Here is an 18,196-nt window from a genome sequence, read left to right on the forward strand (position 1 = left end):
GGTAAATATCCAACACTAGCCACCGACACTGAGGCACAGGATATTCGGAGTTTGACGAGCCAATCAGCGCCCGCATTCAACGCTATCCACTGTTTTAGTATATACTAATACTGGTTATATCCATTGCTTTAATGCAAACAACCCCCAAAATGAACTGTATTATGGGATTTGCAAAAATAGAGAATCCTTAAAACAGGAGCTTTTTTTTTTGGTTGGGGAAGGGGAGCGGGTAGTGAGAGGGTGGGGTTGTGTCCAGGGAATCAGACAGATATAACTACATTTGGTATGTTGAAGTGGGAACTGGGAGTAGTAAGCAGTAAGATCTCATTTGGGGCTTCACACTGAAAAATGCAGAGCGTGCAGACTGTCTGTAAAATCAAAATTTGGTTAGCCTGAATGTCAATCTGGTTAGCCTAATTGAGCCTAAATAACATTCGGTTAGCTCTCAATAATAGTGTGGGTAACACCATATTTTTACCCTGGTCTGGACGGTCTGCACAGTCTGTAGTCTGCATTTTGGCAGGAATTGGTTAATGACGCAACTGAAGTAGTGGCAAATAGTCCCAAACATTCCAAGCTTCAATTGGCCTTAAACCATTGACTGTATCATTGCAGGGTGCAAGGGATGGGTAAAAAGGCATATGGGTTTGAGTCCTGCCCATGGCTACAGTTGGTTTCTTAACTGCAATGATCAGCCTCTTTGCATCAATCAAGTGATCTTTCACTTTTAATTATATTAACATGGTCAGTACACTAATAGCTAAAAGCTAGCTTCCAGGTATGCCAAAAATAATAAAGAGAAACTTACAAAGATAAAAACTTCTTGGAAGTTTATAACAGAAAACTAAATTAAGAAGACTGACAAGTCATAATGATGCAATCATAAAAAATTTAATATTGACTACAAGATATTGTCTAACAAGGATAGCATAAAAATTGTAAAAAAGGGCAGAAATAGCCACACATCGTGGATACATCATAGTCTAGGGTTTTCAAAAAGAGCTGGCGGCCGGTGAAATTTATTGCACATGAACTCGCCGCCTACTTTTCCTTGGAAATTACCCCAAATTTTATGATTAACATCAGAAACATTCGCACAAAACACGAGCCTTAGCTTGGTAAGGATTTGTTCACAAAAAAAAAAGAGAGATGCCTGAATTCTGAGTAATTTTGGCGGCGATTTGGTTTCCTGTCCGTGTAAAAGGAGGTGTTCAAGGATCAAGAACACACATTTTTGAGGCAGCGGTCTAGCAGTCTAGTACTTGATGTACATGTAAGCTGCCTGATTTGCTAACTACATTATTTAATTGAAGCATTTGCGAAAGATCTTTTTGGTTACAACAGATGAAATGCATTGCACGCATCTGAAAAGAATGCAAAGGAGCCTTAAATGGGCTATGTCACCTAAAATATGTCTTGCCATCAACTGAATTTCCAAAAATATATATATTCATGTACTCTTTATTAATTAAAAGCTGATTAACAATCTTAGTGTTCTGTTAAAATACCCTAATTTGTGCTCCAGAATGCAGGAAATACAATCTAAGAGGCCCAAATTTCAAAATTTTCCCGGGTGAGGTCGATACCCCCGAACCACCTACAAGCTTGTATCTTTCGCCCTTGGAAAGCACACCTTTGGTGCGCGTTATCCATTCTCCACCTACTCCTCAGTTTTTGCCAACTACTAAACTTATTATTGAAAACCCTGATACTCCGATGAAATTTAGTGTTTTCAGGTTGTTCTTCAAAGCGGTATAATTGTTTGAATCTTCCTGGTTTTGTATGGGATAGAATTCCACAATTTTGGTGCAATGTATCGCCATGATCTTAAGCTGTAAGTTGCAGATTTCACTTTCGGAAGGTCCACTATTGTGGTACCTCTGAGATTATGCTTGGCATGCAAACCATTTATCAGCACAAGCAAGATCATTTTTTTAAGTGAATAGTTTCCTCATTTCTTGAGAGATTGTTGTCAGCATAGGTGCACAGTATACTCTTCTTAGTAATGTGTGAGAGATCATTGATAAAGATCGATGTTAAATAACAAGGGGCCCAAGAATGGATCCCTGTGGGACACCTTTAGATACTTAAATTGCTACTTTGAAAATGTCTCTTCAAATCTCACTCTTTGGAATCGATTTGATAGATAATCTTTTATCAGGGCAGCGATGGCTTTGTTAGCTTCATATTCTTTCAGTTTCAAGATGATTACTGGGGTAGTTCGTCAGATAGAGTGTTGAAAGCTTTTGACAACAAGTCCACAGAGACCAGGCCAATCGTTTTGTCGTTGTCAATGTCTTCCTTCCATTGCTCAGTTAAACTGAGAAGGGCTGTGTCACAGCCATGATATTTCCTATAAGCAAATATGTATTTGTGGTGGATACCTTCAAAATATGGGCTTAGTCAATGATGAATCAAGCAAGTCTTTCAAAACATTTCAATAAGGTGGGCAGGATGTTTATTGGTCAAAGTTTCCACTGTTGTGGCATTTCCGTAGAAGTTAGGGCATGATTTATCAGTTTAATTTAATATATCTATAGAAAATAGTCAAGCCTACAAGCGGAGCTCCCTGGTTATTTATTCTTACTGCCTGTAGGGTTAGGGAAAATGAAAGGTTTCGAATTGTCCACGTTTTGATGTTTCCAGTTGCTGCTTTAATAATTAAATCATTTTCTTTGCTTTCTTCTGTAGAAAAGTTCATTGCCTAACTAGTGAATTCCACGGTACATTTTACACTAAAAACCGATATAATTTTGCATGAATCACGAAGCAATGAGTACGATATCGGTTTTTCGAGTGAAATTTACTTTGGAATTCACCAGTTTGACAATGGATTTTTCTTGAACGGCATGAGTTTTAAAAGAAAACAAGTACACCCTAAGCCAGCGAATGGAAAAGGAAAAAAGCCATTTCAGAGTCAACTGTCAATAGCCAGTGAATAGGAATCAAGCTAAAATTAGAAGCCCTAAAAAAAATTTTGTCAGTTCAAGGTCAAAAATGAGTTTTACTGATGTACTTTATTCCACTTTATCTCTGGAAACGAAATCATTCACATTTTGATGTATTTCATTGAAACACACCAGATTGGCTTGGAACATGAATCGGCAAAATACAGCAATGCAACTAAGTAAGGACCAACTTCAAACAAGATCCGCTCCAACACTTAAATAACGTTTAGGTGCTTTACACAAATTTTTGAAAACACAAGCTAGTGAAATTTCCTCCTAAATTTGGCGAGAACTCATTGTGATTACATGTTTATAACATAAGGGCAAAATTTTCTTGTCACTGTCGAGGCACATCGAAAACCAGTTGGGAAACAGATTAACAAGCACAACCAGTTGACAATAAAAATTTGATTCTCATTTGAAAGTAACAAACGGTTTAGTGCTCAAGCAAAGAATTCGAATGTGGGAGTAACTTCTTTCACTATGTATGAGCTATTACAGGTATTCTGTTTTGTCGTTGTTGTTCTCTTATGCTCTCCTTTCATTTCTGTTCCAGTCATAGATCCTCCAGGCATCATGTAACCTTATCAGAGCTTCTAAAGATATGCCAAAAATTGCAATACAGAGAAAAAAAGCAGCTGTAAGCAAATTAAAAATAAACACTCAGCTTTAAGTTTATATCAGTCCGATGCTTGACTTGAATAACTGCGTAGCCACCAGTGTGGACCACAGCTATCTTGATATGTCAAACTGGATTGAAACCAGCGAAAAAAGCAGAAAGAAAACATCTTCCAAACTTTTTTCCCCCTGAACGCGAAAATCGTTGACTGTGTAAGAACTATAGTTGACCTAGTATGGCCGTGTAGCCACGTCGAGCCACAGAGAGCATGCAAAAAATGAGTTAACCTGGGTTAAGCCTGCAATCTAATCAAAAACCAGTACCTGATCAGCGGTCAAACTTCAAAAAAAAAAAAGATAACCTCAGTAAACTCTAAGCTTGAGCCCAGGATATGGTCATGTGATACTGGTCAGCGGATACCTTGTTTTGACAGGTGTCAGTTGGTCAAAATATGGATGTCCAATATCAAAGATGTATGCTGTTTAAACTAGCATGGTACTGGTCACATTGACATACATGGAGGAGTGGACGTACTCATGTACGGATGGTCGATGACATCATGACTATAAAACCAAAATTTCTCGCATCGATGGGTTACCATATTTTCTTAACTATAGTGCTTCACGTGTGCGTGCGTTTGGCGCACGCAGAGCTGGCGTGCCCAATTCTTTCATTTCTTTCTGTCTTTCTAAAAGAGTGTTCATTAGTCTCATTTTGAACCTTAGAGCTTTTGAGCATTTCCTCTAAGTTATTCCAGTCTTTAATTGATCTGACTGTGAACGTTCGACCCCTTCAGCAGAGTTGTTGTATAGGGGACAGCGTAGGTTGAGTTACTGAAACGTGTATTTCTGGAGTGGACATGAGAATTCAGTTTAAGCATAGATTTCAGGTATTCAGGTGCTTTTCCAAGTGTTCTCTTTAGAATCAATGTGCACCTGTAGACGTACGTGTCTTGACAGAAAGGTAGATTTAGCGTATTGAACAAAGGCAATGGGCGTGAGCGTGGGTTTGCACCCAAGATGATCCTTGCAGCTCTTTTCTGCAGTCTAAAAGATAATGTTGTTCAAGTTTTCCTTAGATGTTGATGTACAGATGTTAGCACCATATAGGAGAGCTGGTTTGATGACAGCATTGCAGTATGTTTTCTCATGGTCTCTCTTTAAGTATGGACTGATATATTTCAGTAGACCAATTCTTTTTTACACGTTTTCAGCAATAGCATTACAGTGATTTTCAAAAGTTATATTAAGTCATCATCAATCTCTACCCCAAGGAATTTGTGTTATCTTACTCCTTCAATCTGTGAGCCATTCAAGGCAATGGTAAAATCAACATCTTGATGTTGATCTTACATTTTTTTTTCTTTTCATTGATTACAACTGTACCATTTTGTTCAGATTCACCCATTGCTGAATGTTCTCTAAGTCACCTTGAATGTTATTTTTTACTGAAGAAATATTATTCCATTTAGAGCAAAATGTTAACGTAGCGTTATCAGCATTAAATTAATATTGATGTAAAAGAATTTTGGGCATGTAATGGGATGTTGTTAATAAAGAGAAGAAAACGTATAGGTCCAATGTTGGTTCCTTGAGGGATTACCCTGGTTGATGGGTAATAGAGGAGATGTATGTATCCATCGATTAATTGGGTTTGATTAAACAACATTCTTTACTGCTTTTGTACTAATAACAAAAACGGTTTTTAAGACAAAGGAAAGAGGTGCAATGTAATTAGTGAAATTTAAAATGTTCAACTGACATTTAACGTCCTGACCAGAAGTCATCTTCATCTTCTTGAGGTGACTATTGCTCTGCTTGTCTAAACATCAGGCACATTAAACAGCAGTCGTCTGGACTAGTCTCCCACTCAATCCATTGATCAAAATTGTACCCTATGTAAAGGAATCCAGGTGTCATTCTGATCCCAAGTTGTGGATTCTGGATTCCAAACTCACAGGTTCCTCTGAAATGGATCCTGGATTACATTGAAATCCGTGAATTCTGGATTCCACGCAATGGATTCTGGATTTCAACGCCTCTGATTTGCTGGATTTCAGATTGCTTCACATCAGGCGAAAAATTCCAGCCAGAGTAGATAATATTATTATGTAGTGAAATGTTGTAATGGCTGTAAACGTGCTCAAAGCCAACAGGTCACAGCACTGAACCATGGATTTCTTCAAAACATAAGAAATTTCTGTAATATTGCAAGTTCTCAAGAAGGGAATGATGTATTTTAAACAACAGTTCTTAACAATATTATTGGCAAACAGTTATTGAGTGGTTAGATTCCTTTTCAATAACACGCTAATTTTACTATTACTATAGCCGCTTCTGTGTCTAAGATAAACAATAATTTTGTTGTTCTTTCCTCGTCGACCATGGGTTCTACCTAGTCAAGCATGATGTCCTCCAAAACTGGACATACCTTTTTATGAAAAATGTGTGGTCACCACCTCCATTTTTTTCATGGAGCTTTTAAATTATTGACTCCTGGGAGTGAGACTTGGCAAATTTTACTCTGTCTAAGGCCAGACAATTTTGCACGTCAACAGGGGGCATCCTAGAGGTGTGAATGGGTTAAGACCTGCTTTTGACTACTGTATGTACCAATTTAGCAGTCTTTAAAAATAATGCCTCTGGTAAAGAAAATGAGTAAAAAAAGAGTAAAAAATAATATTTCTGGCGCTAAATTTTTCTTAATGTTTCAGATTCTTCAAGCTGATGGTTCTAACCAGAGCGCTTGCATCAATGCTGCAACTTTGGCTCTAATTGATGCAGGGATACCCATGAAAGACTATGTGAGTGCTTGCACTGTGAGCTTTGTGAATGACAAACCGCTTATGGACATTAATTACTTGGAAGAGAGCTTTGGAGGTCCAAAGTTGAGCCTGGCATTGTTGCCAAAATCTGGAAATATTGTCATGTTTCAGATGGACTCCAGACTTCATGTGGATAATCTGGATAAGGTGTTAGACTTAGCCAAGAAAGGCTGTACAGATATACATGTATTGCAAAGACAGACCGTTCATGAGTTTTCCCAAGAGTACTTGCCTTCTCTTAATGGAAACTGAGATTACATCAGAAACTCCATTTATTTTATGTGTGGTAAAGGTCATTGCTATAATTCCTTAGTCGAAGTTGAAATTGAGATTACATTACAATAATGGACCTGATGTTGGTAGTGCTATTTTTATTGTGCTCCATGATCTTTTGCTTTTGTTGGTAAACAGCATTAGTTGTTTTGATCTTTGCTTTGTTATAGAATGATCCAAAATATGAATGTGCATGTATAAATGTTGAGTCCATAAAAAGAGAACATGTACGTGTAGTTTACTCCAGAACAGCCTCTGAGACCCGTTGCAAATAGTCTTGGCACCCACTCTCTTTTCGGGGAGTCAAGATGGCCTAGTGGTCATCAACCAGGCCTCCCATCTCTGAAACCCAGGTTCAACCCTGAGGTCGCACGTGGAGTGAGTTTCGGTCGATCTCAATCTGACTCCGAGGGTTTTTCTCCGGGTACTCCGATTTTCCTCCCTCCTCAAAATCGACTCCCATGCAGTCAATTACATCTAGCTGGGTCTGCGGTGCTCCGAGATCACACATGGATCGTATGGCGGCAGCCGTGCGGCGCCTTCACATGCATTCGATCCGATCCCGTTGAGCCGGTTGATCCTGAAAAGCTTCGACCAGAGATGTCTGCGGTCAATTTTTGACATCCACGAACATCACCGAGAACGAGGGCCTTACGGGCACAAGCATGACTAGCATTGAGGATATGCTGCTAAAATTTCAGCTACGCTGAGCAGACCATGTCTAGCGAATAATTGCTAAAGCGAATTGGCCTCTGGGCAGCGCAGTATTGGGGCCCCAAAGAAATAATCATCAGAACTGGATGACCCTCGCCTTTGACTCTTTGACTGAGATGCTTGGCGCCAAGAGATCCACCAACTATCAGGAGATTTTGAACAAAGAAGAAGAAGAGACATCGAGGAGAAACGGAGACTAAAGAAGCAGCGCGCGCCAACAGCGAAACCAGCAACAACCAACCAACTCCATCAAGGTTGACCTGCAGCCACTGTTGCCGATCTGTCTATCCCGAACACACACAGGCCTAACGACGATGACATAGATCCAGCAAGGAGCACGCGTATCTCAGTTGGCTAGTGCGTTGCTTTCGGATCAAGAGGTCCCCAGTTCGATCCTCGGTGACTTCAACAGAGGGATGGGGAGTAAAGAGCGGACCTTCGGGTTCGATCTCTGGGGTGCAGGGGTGGCGCAGTGGTAACGGCACTCGCCTCCCACCAATTTGGCCCGGGTTCGATTACTAGACTCAGCGTCATATGTGGGTTGACTTTGTTGGTTCTCTACTCTGCACCGAGAGGTTTTCTCCTGGTACTCCGGTTTCCCCTCTTCTCAATTACCGACATTTGACTTGATTTACTTTCATTGTTCATTTCAGTTTTAAGTGTCCCCAATTAGCGCTCCAGCGCTAGAACGACTAGACACTAAAATAAAGTTCCTTTCCTTTCGATTGGTACCAGCCTCGTAGCTGAAGAAACTGCTAACGAAAAACTAGATGCTTCTGTGAAGCATACACTGGGTTGCCTGTGGTACGTGCTACAGAAAATCAGAAGGCACTGAATTGTGTGGTATTGAAATACAGCATTCCAGTCTCTGAAGAATAACAAATAAAAGAGAAGCGAGAAATATTGGCTTCTGGGCTGACATGTTGATAATTTTCAAGTTCCCTCACAACTTCTTTTCACCACAAGTGTGCCCTCTGAGCATCTGAAAGCTTTGTAATACTAAACTTCACTGAAGTCAAGCCCTGTTTCGCGGGGTTAGTGTTAGGATGGGAGACCAAAACAATAAACCTCTCATAAAAAACAGAAACATCTGACCGAAAATACTATTAACGCTAACAAATGCGAACTCAGCAAGGTACAGATTCTGTTAGCTTGCTTTATGCAAAACAAATATTGATGAAAAAGCAAATAACTATTGATACACAGTTTTCAGAAAGAGCAGAAGGAAGTTTCCCGGACGGTCGATCGAGAATAAAATATTTACGACATGAAAACAACATTAATTTTGAACCGTGAATATAGAATATAAAAAGTTACGATCAGCGACAAACATTTTGGGAGATTTTTGCTACGTTCAAGTAAATTGCAAAATCGAAAGTGACATGGCCGGAATTCAGCTAGGCGTTTTGTGAGCCCACGTTCCTCGCCTCGTTCCTCGTTCCTCGTTGGGAGGAGGACAACCGCACTCACAAAACGGCTGGAAATCGAGCCTAGAATTCAGCGGGCGCCGTGGTTAAGTTACCGCGGCATGTTTACTCGCCAAACAGTGAAGCATCTGTGTCAAATGATGGCAAGATACCGGGTTTTTGTAAGTTTCTTTTTCTGTCAAGTGTTATAAAGTTTGACAATGAAATGAGCGAAGTCAAAACAAAGATCACAATCACCCAACTCTTGTTTACGCAAAGTCAAAATTTACTCTCCAAGACGCGTACGACGTTATTTATCACCAGGTAATTCCATCATTTTGGAAATAGCAGCTACTTTATTATTCATCTGCGTCACAAGTTTTCACTGATTTTGGGGCTCATTTTGTTGAAACTCAAGCACGCTTCCAACTGGCCTGTGAACCCTTCCTGCTTACAGAGCAATACTAAAAAACTTCTCCCATATCACATTTGAACCTTAAGCTCGAAAATTCAATACACAACTTGATATTATAATTCACAAAGGCAGAAAATACCACAGAATCCTTTTCCAGCGAAATATTTATTGAAACAAACAACATATTTGCTCTTAGAGGCGAAACCCTCTTCCTATTTCATTGCGTGCGTGAAGACAAGAAACTCAATCGTGTCAAATTACCATGTACTTCAGGTAAATATTACAGCTCACTTTGATTTCGTCTCGACGGGCGATTGTTGTCGAAGTCCAGTGCTCGTCGCTTTTGAGATTCCTGCCTATTTTATCCAACTGACTTTCCATTATTGAGCTCCATAAGGGTATATTTTGTTTAAGGATCCACTAAAACGCCATTCCCGTTACATGACTTTCGACGCCATTGCAGGCTAAGTTAATGATTCTACTGTGTCCACCAGAGAGATCTACGCAGTTTCACTACCCTCTCGATCCTAAGAAAATACTCGCAGAAGGCTCTATCCACAAAGACACAACTTACCAGGGAAGTGAAAGGCAAGACTTTTACCGACACGCAAAAAAAAAAACTAAAAAAAAGAAAACAAACTAACTAAACGCAGACCTCGACTGGGTTTGCCATGAGGCAACCCAGTAATAAAGTAACCCAGTAATAAAGTGACTTTACCTTTACTCTCAAACTCATCTAGTTGAGTCAATTGGACTGTCACATCCGCACACCAAGATCATAGACGTAATCACATTTGTATGGAATAGTGGAATCTACCCTGTATTCTTTCAACTGCTGAATGTGTGTCAAGTGATAAATTATTATATAGATACTGAGGAAATACTACGATTGTCCTTTTTCTAGAAAATCATGCGAGGATGTAGTTGGCGTGATGGTAAATAACACGATAACGGATCAGCCAATAAAAAGCAAGCTTTCCCTTCCTTGTAAGATACTCTTTGCGCTGTAATATGTGACTCAATTTGACTTTATCATGATTAGGTTTTCATGATTTTCATATCTAGTTTCATGTTACACAACAACATGCGTGTTTTAGCGGAAATGAGTAAAATAAGTTGTTTTTAATCTGGACATTTCATCAGTATCCGTGATATAATAAACAGAACATTACATGGCGGCTTGGGGAATATGAATTTTATCTTCTCGTGCTCATAGTATCTCTCACTCGTTCGCTGCGGTTACTTGTCGGCCGTCGGTCGGTTTGGAGAGCTATCCTTCCAAATTACAGGTTTTTAGTTGATACAAAGTAACAGAGGTATCAGGGAAAGAGCCGGGGGGGGGGGGGGAGGGGGTTCTCGATCACATTTTAAGTCACAGAAATGAAAATTGCCGCTTCACATTTCTTGGGAAATAGAGAGAGATTTAGCATTTTGTTTGTGGGGAACGCCAAACGTCAGGCTGTAATTTACGTTTTGCCAAAAATCAAAAAAAAGATGTCGATAAACTTCAATAAAGAGAGAGACAACTTTGAATAAGGGAATTTTAATGCTTTTATAGCAAGCAGCAGCCTGTCACTTTCTGTTTGCCTTTTCACGGAAAAAAACGGGCAATTCACGTTTCACAAAGACATAGGTTTCCTTTAATTCCTCTTTTGCGTAAACAATGTCTAAGCTTTGTTTGAAAATTACAGTCAAAACACTGCCTCGTTGTTGTCCTTACCATGTGATCATTTTGGCCTTTGTGAAAAGGGAACCCACAATAGTTCTCGATCTTTGTTTATCGTTCGCAACTGCACAGGCATTAATTTTCATTGGCAATATGATAAAAGGGAAATATTGACATAAGCGTGGGTGATTTTTGAACAAGGCGTCATTTTCCCATGAGAAGTACGTTTTTTAGTGTTTGTAATGCACGATGATCGTGATATTTTGTGACGAGGGTTTAAGGAGGCTCGAAAGGGTTTTCAGCTGAGAGCGCACGCGTAAGCCACACAACCATTTTCCAGATCGCAGCTCTGGGAACGAAAATGCTGCTCAAGTCAGCTCATGATTCAAAACGGGTCACCGAAAATAAACAAATACCGCTGATTTCGCTCACCTTTCTTCTAATTCTTATATATGTGGAAAAGACATCTCCTATTCACGAAAACTTCGAAAGTTTTTCACAAACGGTTCAACCCATAAGCTGCTGAATATGGAATATGTTTATTAGTGTGCAAAAAGGAGAAACTATTTCGTGGCTAGTCTGTTATGTCACTTAATTTCACTTCAGTGAGGTGTCGTTCGACATCCCCTCTATTGTTTCGTATTTTGAAGTTTCTTGTGTGTTAAGTGGAGTTTTGTAAAACCCCATCCCTTAGAAACTGACACTTTCCCACACCTGAAAAATTGACAATTTTGTGCAAGTGATCAACTTGGCTCACCTTGCCAGCAGAGCCTTTCTTAACTCGACGAGAAAGAAAGTACTCTGCAGCAATCGTGTTAAGGTGGCTCCCTATAGTATTTACGAATACCCTCACTGCAGGGCACGAGTTACAAAAGGTAACCTAATTAATTTCTCTCAAAGTTTTCCCTGTAGAGATTTACCAGTATTGGTACGGATATAAAAAGGCTTATTTTTTGAAAAGCCTTAAATAACAATGACCACAACCAGGTGTTCTGAGCCCGCGAGACTGAGCACCCTAAGCAAACCATTGTTTTAACGAAAACCGCTGGTTAGAGCAACCTGGTTCTGGTCATTGCTGTCTAAAGTCTTTCTTATTTTTTGGGTGTCAATTTTTGGATTCTAGCCATTACCATGGCAACATCACATCTTATGAAAGGCAGATATATTCCTATTTTTGGCCTAAATATTCTGTGAATTTCTTTTATTTTTTGCCACATTATGGCAATGATATTGCCTGTCATTTTGAAGTGGTCAAAAGTCGAGGTCGTTCAGATGGTTTTGCCAAATGTAATTAATCCGCTTCAATCCTGTTCATTTATGTCCATCTATGCTTCTCGTGCAGTATTTCTTTCATTCTACATTCTGACTACACTGACACGAGAGATTCAATGTGAAAGTTTATTTAGGATGCGTCAGTCAGTCATCTGATAAAATTGATCTAAAATAGTGTACAGCCTAACGAATAACAATGTATTATGTTACAAGAAAAGAGAAATAGTGCTACGCCAGATACGAAAAACCACTAAAAACCACCCTTTAGAAGTGGCCAAAAAAATTGCGGAAACGTATTCCTCATCTAATGCAGCAGCACATGACCCCGAGGAAAGGGTACAACTACATAAGCCCAAGACATTATACAATATACAAATGCAAGCGAAAAAGAAAAACGAGCGAAGAGGACGACTTACTGACCTAGAATGATTCAAATCTCCCGCCAAAGCCCCAAATACCTCTTGAACAACCCCCACAACCACCCGCGAACCTCAAAATCGTGCCGTCAGAATATTAATTTCTGACTAATTCATTCACGCCATTCAAACGTCAGAAATTACTTTTTTGGGGCATTTTGGGGATATAAAAAGGAAAGAAAAGCAACTTATTAAGAGTCTAGTCGTTCTAGCCCTGGAACACTAATTGGGGACACTGTAAACTGAAATTAACAATTAACGCAAATCAAGGCAAGTTTTCAGGTGATGGGAAAACCGGAGGTGCAGAGTAGAGAACAAACAAACTCAACCCACATATGACGCCGTTCTTACATGAATGACCACCAAATGGGGAAGCTGAAACACTCGAATCTGCACTTCGAGGCTTAACATCAGAGCTATATCACACATAGGCTGTTGTAAATAGCACCACTGTCCACTTTGGGTACTTGGAGTATGACTGTGCAGGTGATTTCGTTCCTTAAGAACTCGCACGACTTGGTATGCCGAACACGCGGGGCTTCATTCTGCATTCTTGTCACTGTGCACGCATTGATGCTGCTTACGGTTGTGTTTGGGTCACCACGAGAGTGAGACCGCAAGCAACAAGGCGATGAAGATCGCCCATGTGTTCTGCATCTGCTGGTAAATGAAAACAGATGGAAGCGGGTTTGAAAGCTTTACATTTGCACATGAACTCACCACATTCCTTTATAACTACAATTTGAGGGGTGACTACTGTCTCACTTGCAACAGGAAGGCGGCTTTTGTGGTTTCCACTGAGAGAGAAGAGAAGTCTACCAAGTCCCATTCTCAGACGTGTAAACTATTTGATCCTTTTCACCGCCATTCAATTAAAAAAAGGAACATTACTTGGGAAATGGGGATTCAAACCGCTCAGTCCTAATCGCCTTGACTCTATCACAGCCCATAGCTAAGGATTCGAGACAGAAAATTATTAGTCGGATCATGGACCTCGCCGGCTCATGCATTTGCTCTAGTGAAAGGACTCAATAAATGAAAGAAATGTATATACTTGAAGTGCAGGTTGTCGACGAAAAGTAAAAGTGACCCTTGCACTTAACTGGACAAGTGTGTGGCTTCATAACTCAGGTAGTAGAACATTGCACCGGCATCGCAGAGCCCCTTGAAGCCGCCTGAATTTTTGAGGTGTCTGGAAAGAGACACTTTGCTTAAATTGTCCAGTTAAGTGAGAGGATCACTTCTACAATTTCGTTTATGACCCGCACTTCAAATATATACATTTCTTTCATTCATAATGTTTCTCAAATTAGACTTAATTGTAGATTCGTTCCGGCTTTATCTCAAACTTTACAAGATGACACCCAGCGAGCAGAGCCTTTCATTTGTCATTAGCTATAGGGCGTTTTAGCAAAGACGACGGGTACGGCTACGGCAACGCCACAAAGCGAGAATATTATTGGTTGAAAAAGGAAAAATGCTCTTGCTGCACGTGCAACACGAATTTCTGTGCATTTCTTTGCCGTACTCCACGAACAAACAACGTGAAATCACCGACAAGGTGAGCATATAACAATGAAAAAGGCATTTTCAGTTTTGACTTTTAAACCGTTCGTATATATCCATCCATTTACAATGATAGACTTAACTGATTAGTTAAGTTTCTACCCCATATGAACCATGTGAGCGTTAGCCCTACTGATGGAAATGGGCCCACACAAGGACAGAGAAAAACTCTGACCAGGGTGGGAATTGAACCAACAACCTTCGGTTTGGATCACCGCTGCTCTGCCGACTGAGCTACAAGGTCAGACGGGGGCAGGCAATGGGAACTGAAGATGTTAAAGTCACGGTAATTAATCAGTTAAGTCTGTTCATATATAAGTGCTACACAGCCAACGTTTGCAAAAAGGTAATCCTTCCTTGTACATTTACAAGGATAGTTCGCCTGTATCGTACAATGTGAACAAGACGGATTAATCGCGAAATACTTGCGATAGCGCTAAGTTATATTTTGGATTAACGTTTTCGTTGCTGTAACCGTTGTCTATGCTAAAACTCCCTTTTTCCTTTACTGAGGAGGAGAAAAGGAGGCTCTGCCTGAATCGCATCAACTCTTTGAAGCCGCTGCAGCCCGAACTTCTGGACTAGTCAATCCTGTTTTCTCTCGTCAAACCGGTTTTTCCAGTGCGAGCATCCGTTTAGTGATAAAGCCGATGGTTATAATTGAGCCCGCTGTACCATTAAAAACCAAGATGGCGGGCGAGATCTTGCAAATTAGGCTTGTGTTCGACACTGTTTCCTGGCAACATGAAGCGCATACTCAATAAAGATCTTACTCGATTCATGCAAAGTCTTTCTCGAGAACGCCAAAGGAAAGGCTCTGCTAGCAAGGTGACAAGATGGCAACCAGCCAACAAGAATGAAATTATACGTATATTACTGAAATCATCATACAGTCCGGGCCACTTTAAAACTAAACAAGATAGGAACAGAGCATCAGTAATTGACGCCCTTGGGCTAATGCAGGCTAATCAATCATGTATCACCAAACAGGGCGGATAAATCATTCTTTTTCACCTCTTTCGAACAAATTTCCAAGAGAAAAATAAAATATTATCCTACAAGTCTTAAAAAGTTTGATACAGCTGTCTTGATATTGCACTTTAGAAAATGCTAAAACAGTTGATAGCGTTCAACGCACGCGCTAATTGGCTACTCGAACTCCGGATATCCTTTGCCGTTCACCTCCGAGCAATTCGCGCGGAATTTGCGCCCGAAAATGTTTTAATCTTTGCAGGAACAAATAAGTTAAAATCCTCTTTTAGTGCTATATTATCTCACTGTTTAGTGTGTACTAAAACAACTATTCACCTCAGAGTCGGTGGCCGCTTCGCGGCTCGGTAAATATCCACCATTAGTATATACTAAAACAGAGGATAGCGTTAAACTTGCGCGCTGATTGGCTCGTCAAACTCCGAATATCCTGTGCTATTTACCTCCTGGCAACTCGGGAAAAAATGGCGTCCCGATTTGCATCCCTGACAAGTGAAGAAAACATCCAAATTATTTTTTTGTCCTGTATATTATCTCACTGTTTTAGTATATACACCTCCACCTCCACCTCCACTTCGGTGAATAGTTGTTAATCATCCCGAGGCTGTTCAAAATGAAGGCTTTTTTTCCATGTTTTCAGAGTCAAGATACGCGGTCCCATTACGAAGCGACCCGACAAAACTATTCACTGGCTATTTTTTGATTCTACGACATCGCTCCACCACTCATTAGTTTGCGGTACAAAAACCGGCAATTTTTTGCGGGGTAGAACTAAAGGGTAAAGGCACTGTTACACTGTGAAATGTTTCGTGCAACTTGTCTCGAAATGTTTTGGCGACATTGTGGCGGGACAAGTTGCACGAAACATTTTACAGTCACATACCTTGCAACGGCCAAAATCGTTGCGACATAAGTTGCACGAAATGTGGAACTTAATTCTACTTTCGGCAACGGCTCTTGCAACTTGTCTCGCAACGATTTTGGCCGTTGCAGGGTATGTTACACCGACTGTGAAATGTTTCGTGCAACTTGTCCCGCCACAATGTCGCCAAAACATTGGGAGACAAGTTGAACGAAACATTTCACGGTTTAACAGCGCCTTAAACATCCAAAGGTCATTAGCGGGTTGAAGCTTGGTCACACCCATTGTATTGAATGTTAAAACTGTTCTCCTCACTGTCTGAGGAATAGCATGCTGCTTAGCGTCCCTGCGACACCAGGAGGAACGACAAACGGAGTGGCAATACTCTCAGTTATTTCAAGATGCAAAGGCAGCGCTCGTTTGGCTTGTCAATTTAAAATTAAGCAAAAGCATCTTTCCAGGAGCCTGCTACTCTTCCTGCTGCGAGTTTTGGTCGCGAGAAGAACCCAGCTCTTCATGTCACTAGATATATGATCGCAGCTTTCATATTCCTTTCTTACTTTATCCACTGACGACTTCCTGCTTGAAATGTTTGCATGTTTCAAAACTTGTAAATGGAACACACATTTCTATCAGAAAGTTTCCAACGGGGCCGGGGTCGCGGTCGGGGTTGGGTCAGGGTACCTTTTCTTTTCCAAATTTTTTTGTTTTAATTTTTGTCGTTTTTCTCCTGTTCGGCATCTTTCCTTCATTTATGGCGGAAATTAGTCCAAAAAATAGGGAACATACGGAAGCTACGAAAGGGACATCTTTGTTTGTTTTTCGAATTAAGAGAATTTCTGACTGAAATTGAAGTTTTTGTGGGGAATATGCGCTTACTCCTACAGACACTGAAGACTCGCTAAGCTCCACACTTTAAAATCTCAATGTCATAATCCACGATGCTCGTCACGCAGTCACGCAACGTTCTCATTTATTTGCTTGTTTGTTGCTAATACACCTTATTCCAAAAATGCCTCCATTTAAATATTCTTTTGTTTTTTTTTTCAAATAAGCCCTTGATGTTTCGTTCTTAAGCTTAAAATTCAAAAGAATATTTTATCTTGAACGAGGCAACAAGGGCCAATTTGTATCCGCATAAATCAGCGGCCATTTTGGAATAAGGTGTATGATGTTTCTTCAGTTTCTTCAGTTTTATTACTCGTTGTTGTCTGACTTTACCACAAACGGGTTGTAGTAAAGTTAGAGTCGCATGGGAAATTGTCAGCCAATTCTATTGGGACGTCAAGGGATCGAATCCAATTTTACGATAAAAAACACAACAACATTGACAACAATCTTGCGAAAAGAAGCAAATGAGACCGTTGCGTGACGACCATAGTGGAACTGTGCTTATGTTTTGTTTTAATTTAATTTAATTGCGGAGAAGGTTTTTACGAAGTGAACTTTGACATGTGGCTTTAAAATGTGGAGCTCAGCGAGTCTTCAGTGTCTCTAGGAGTTAGCCGTATATTCCTCGCAAAAATTCCCTTAATTTCGAAAAACAAATACGTTCCTTTCGTAGCTTTCGTATGTTCCATATTTTTTGGGCTAATTTCCACCATAAACGAAAGAAAGATGCCGAACATTCGAAAATAACAGTACAGGAGAACAACGACAAAAATAGACGTAATGGGCCAACTCAATGTTGTACCCAATTCAAATCTCCGGGGACTAAGATTCTTTGTGTATTGTATTTGCATGATAATGTAGCATTCATATTTAAATGATCTGGAAATACCTGGAACAAAACGTTTTATTCCCAAAGGGTTTGAATTGGGTACAACATTGAGTTAGCCGATTAGGTCTATTGAAACAAAAAAATGTGGAAAAAAAACAGACACCCCGACCCCGACCCAGACCCCGGCCCCGGCCCCGCGTTTTGGCTACTAACGGAAAACTGGACTACCGGTACCCTTTCAGAAGTATCGCTGCTCCCGGAAATTTTCCAGTGGAACGAACCAAAGAGTCATGTTCCATTTACAAACCAACTGCAATTTCCGGAAATGTTTTCTAAATGGTAAACAACCAATGTGTCCCCAAGTACAATAAATAACCCGCCGAGGATTTTCTTCCCGCAATGATAAATATTTCAAGTGCCCCAATCACCGGTGTCAACCCAGAAAGGGCGCCAATCCCCAACAAACTTCTCACATGACTTCCGTCAGCCAATGAAATTCTTTACT

The 18,196-nt window shown here is 40.3% G+C and overlaps 1 protein-coding gene across 1 annotated transcript in view; it reads left to right on the forward strand.

Moving 5' to 3' along the window:
- Positions 1 to 6,892, forward strand: part of LOC138045659 (exosome complex component RRP41-like) — a 7,925-nt gene extending 1,033 nt beyond the window's left edge. Inside the window, exon 2 of the mRNA XM_068892272.1 lies at positions 6,281 to 6,892. Within this exon, the coding sequence (XP_068748373.1) occupies positions 6,281 to 6,643 (363 nt within the window). The 3' untranslated portion in view covers positions 6,644 to 6,892. The remainder of the gene's footprint in view (positions 1 to 6,280) is intronic.
- The last annotated feature ends 11,304 nt before the right edge of the window (positions 6,893 to 18,196 follow it).

The sequence above is a fragment of the Montipora capricornis genome, chromosome 1 (genome assembly GCF_036669925.1).
Source record: "Montipora capricornis isolate CH-2021 chromosome 1, ASM3666992v2, whole genome shotgun sequence".
NCBI lineage: Eukaryota > Metazoa > Cnidaria > Anthozoa > Scleractinia > Acroporidae > Montipora > Montipora capricornis.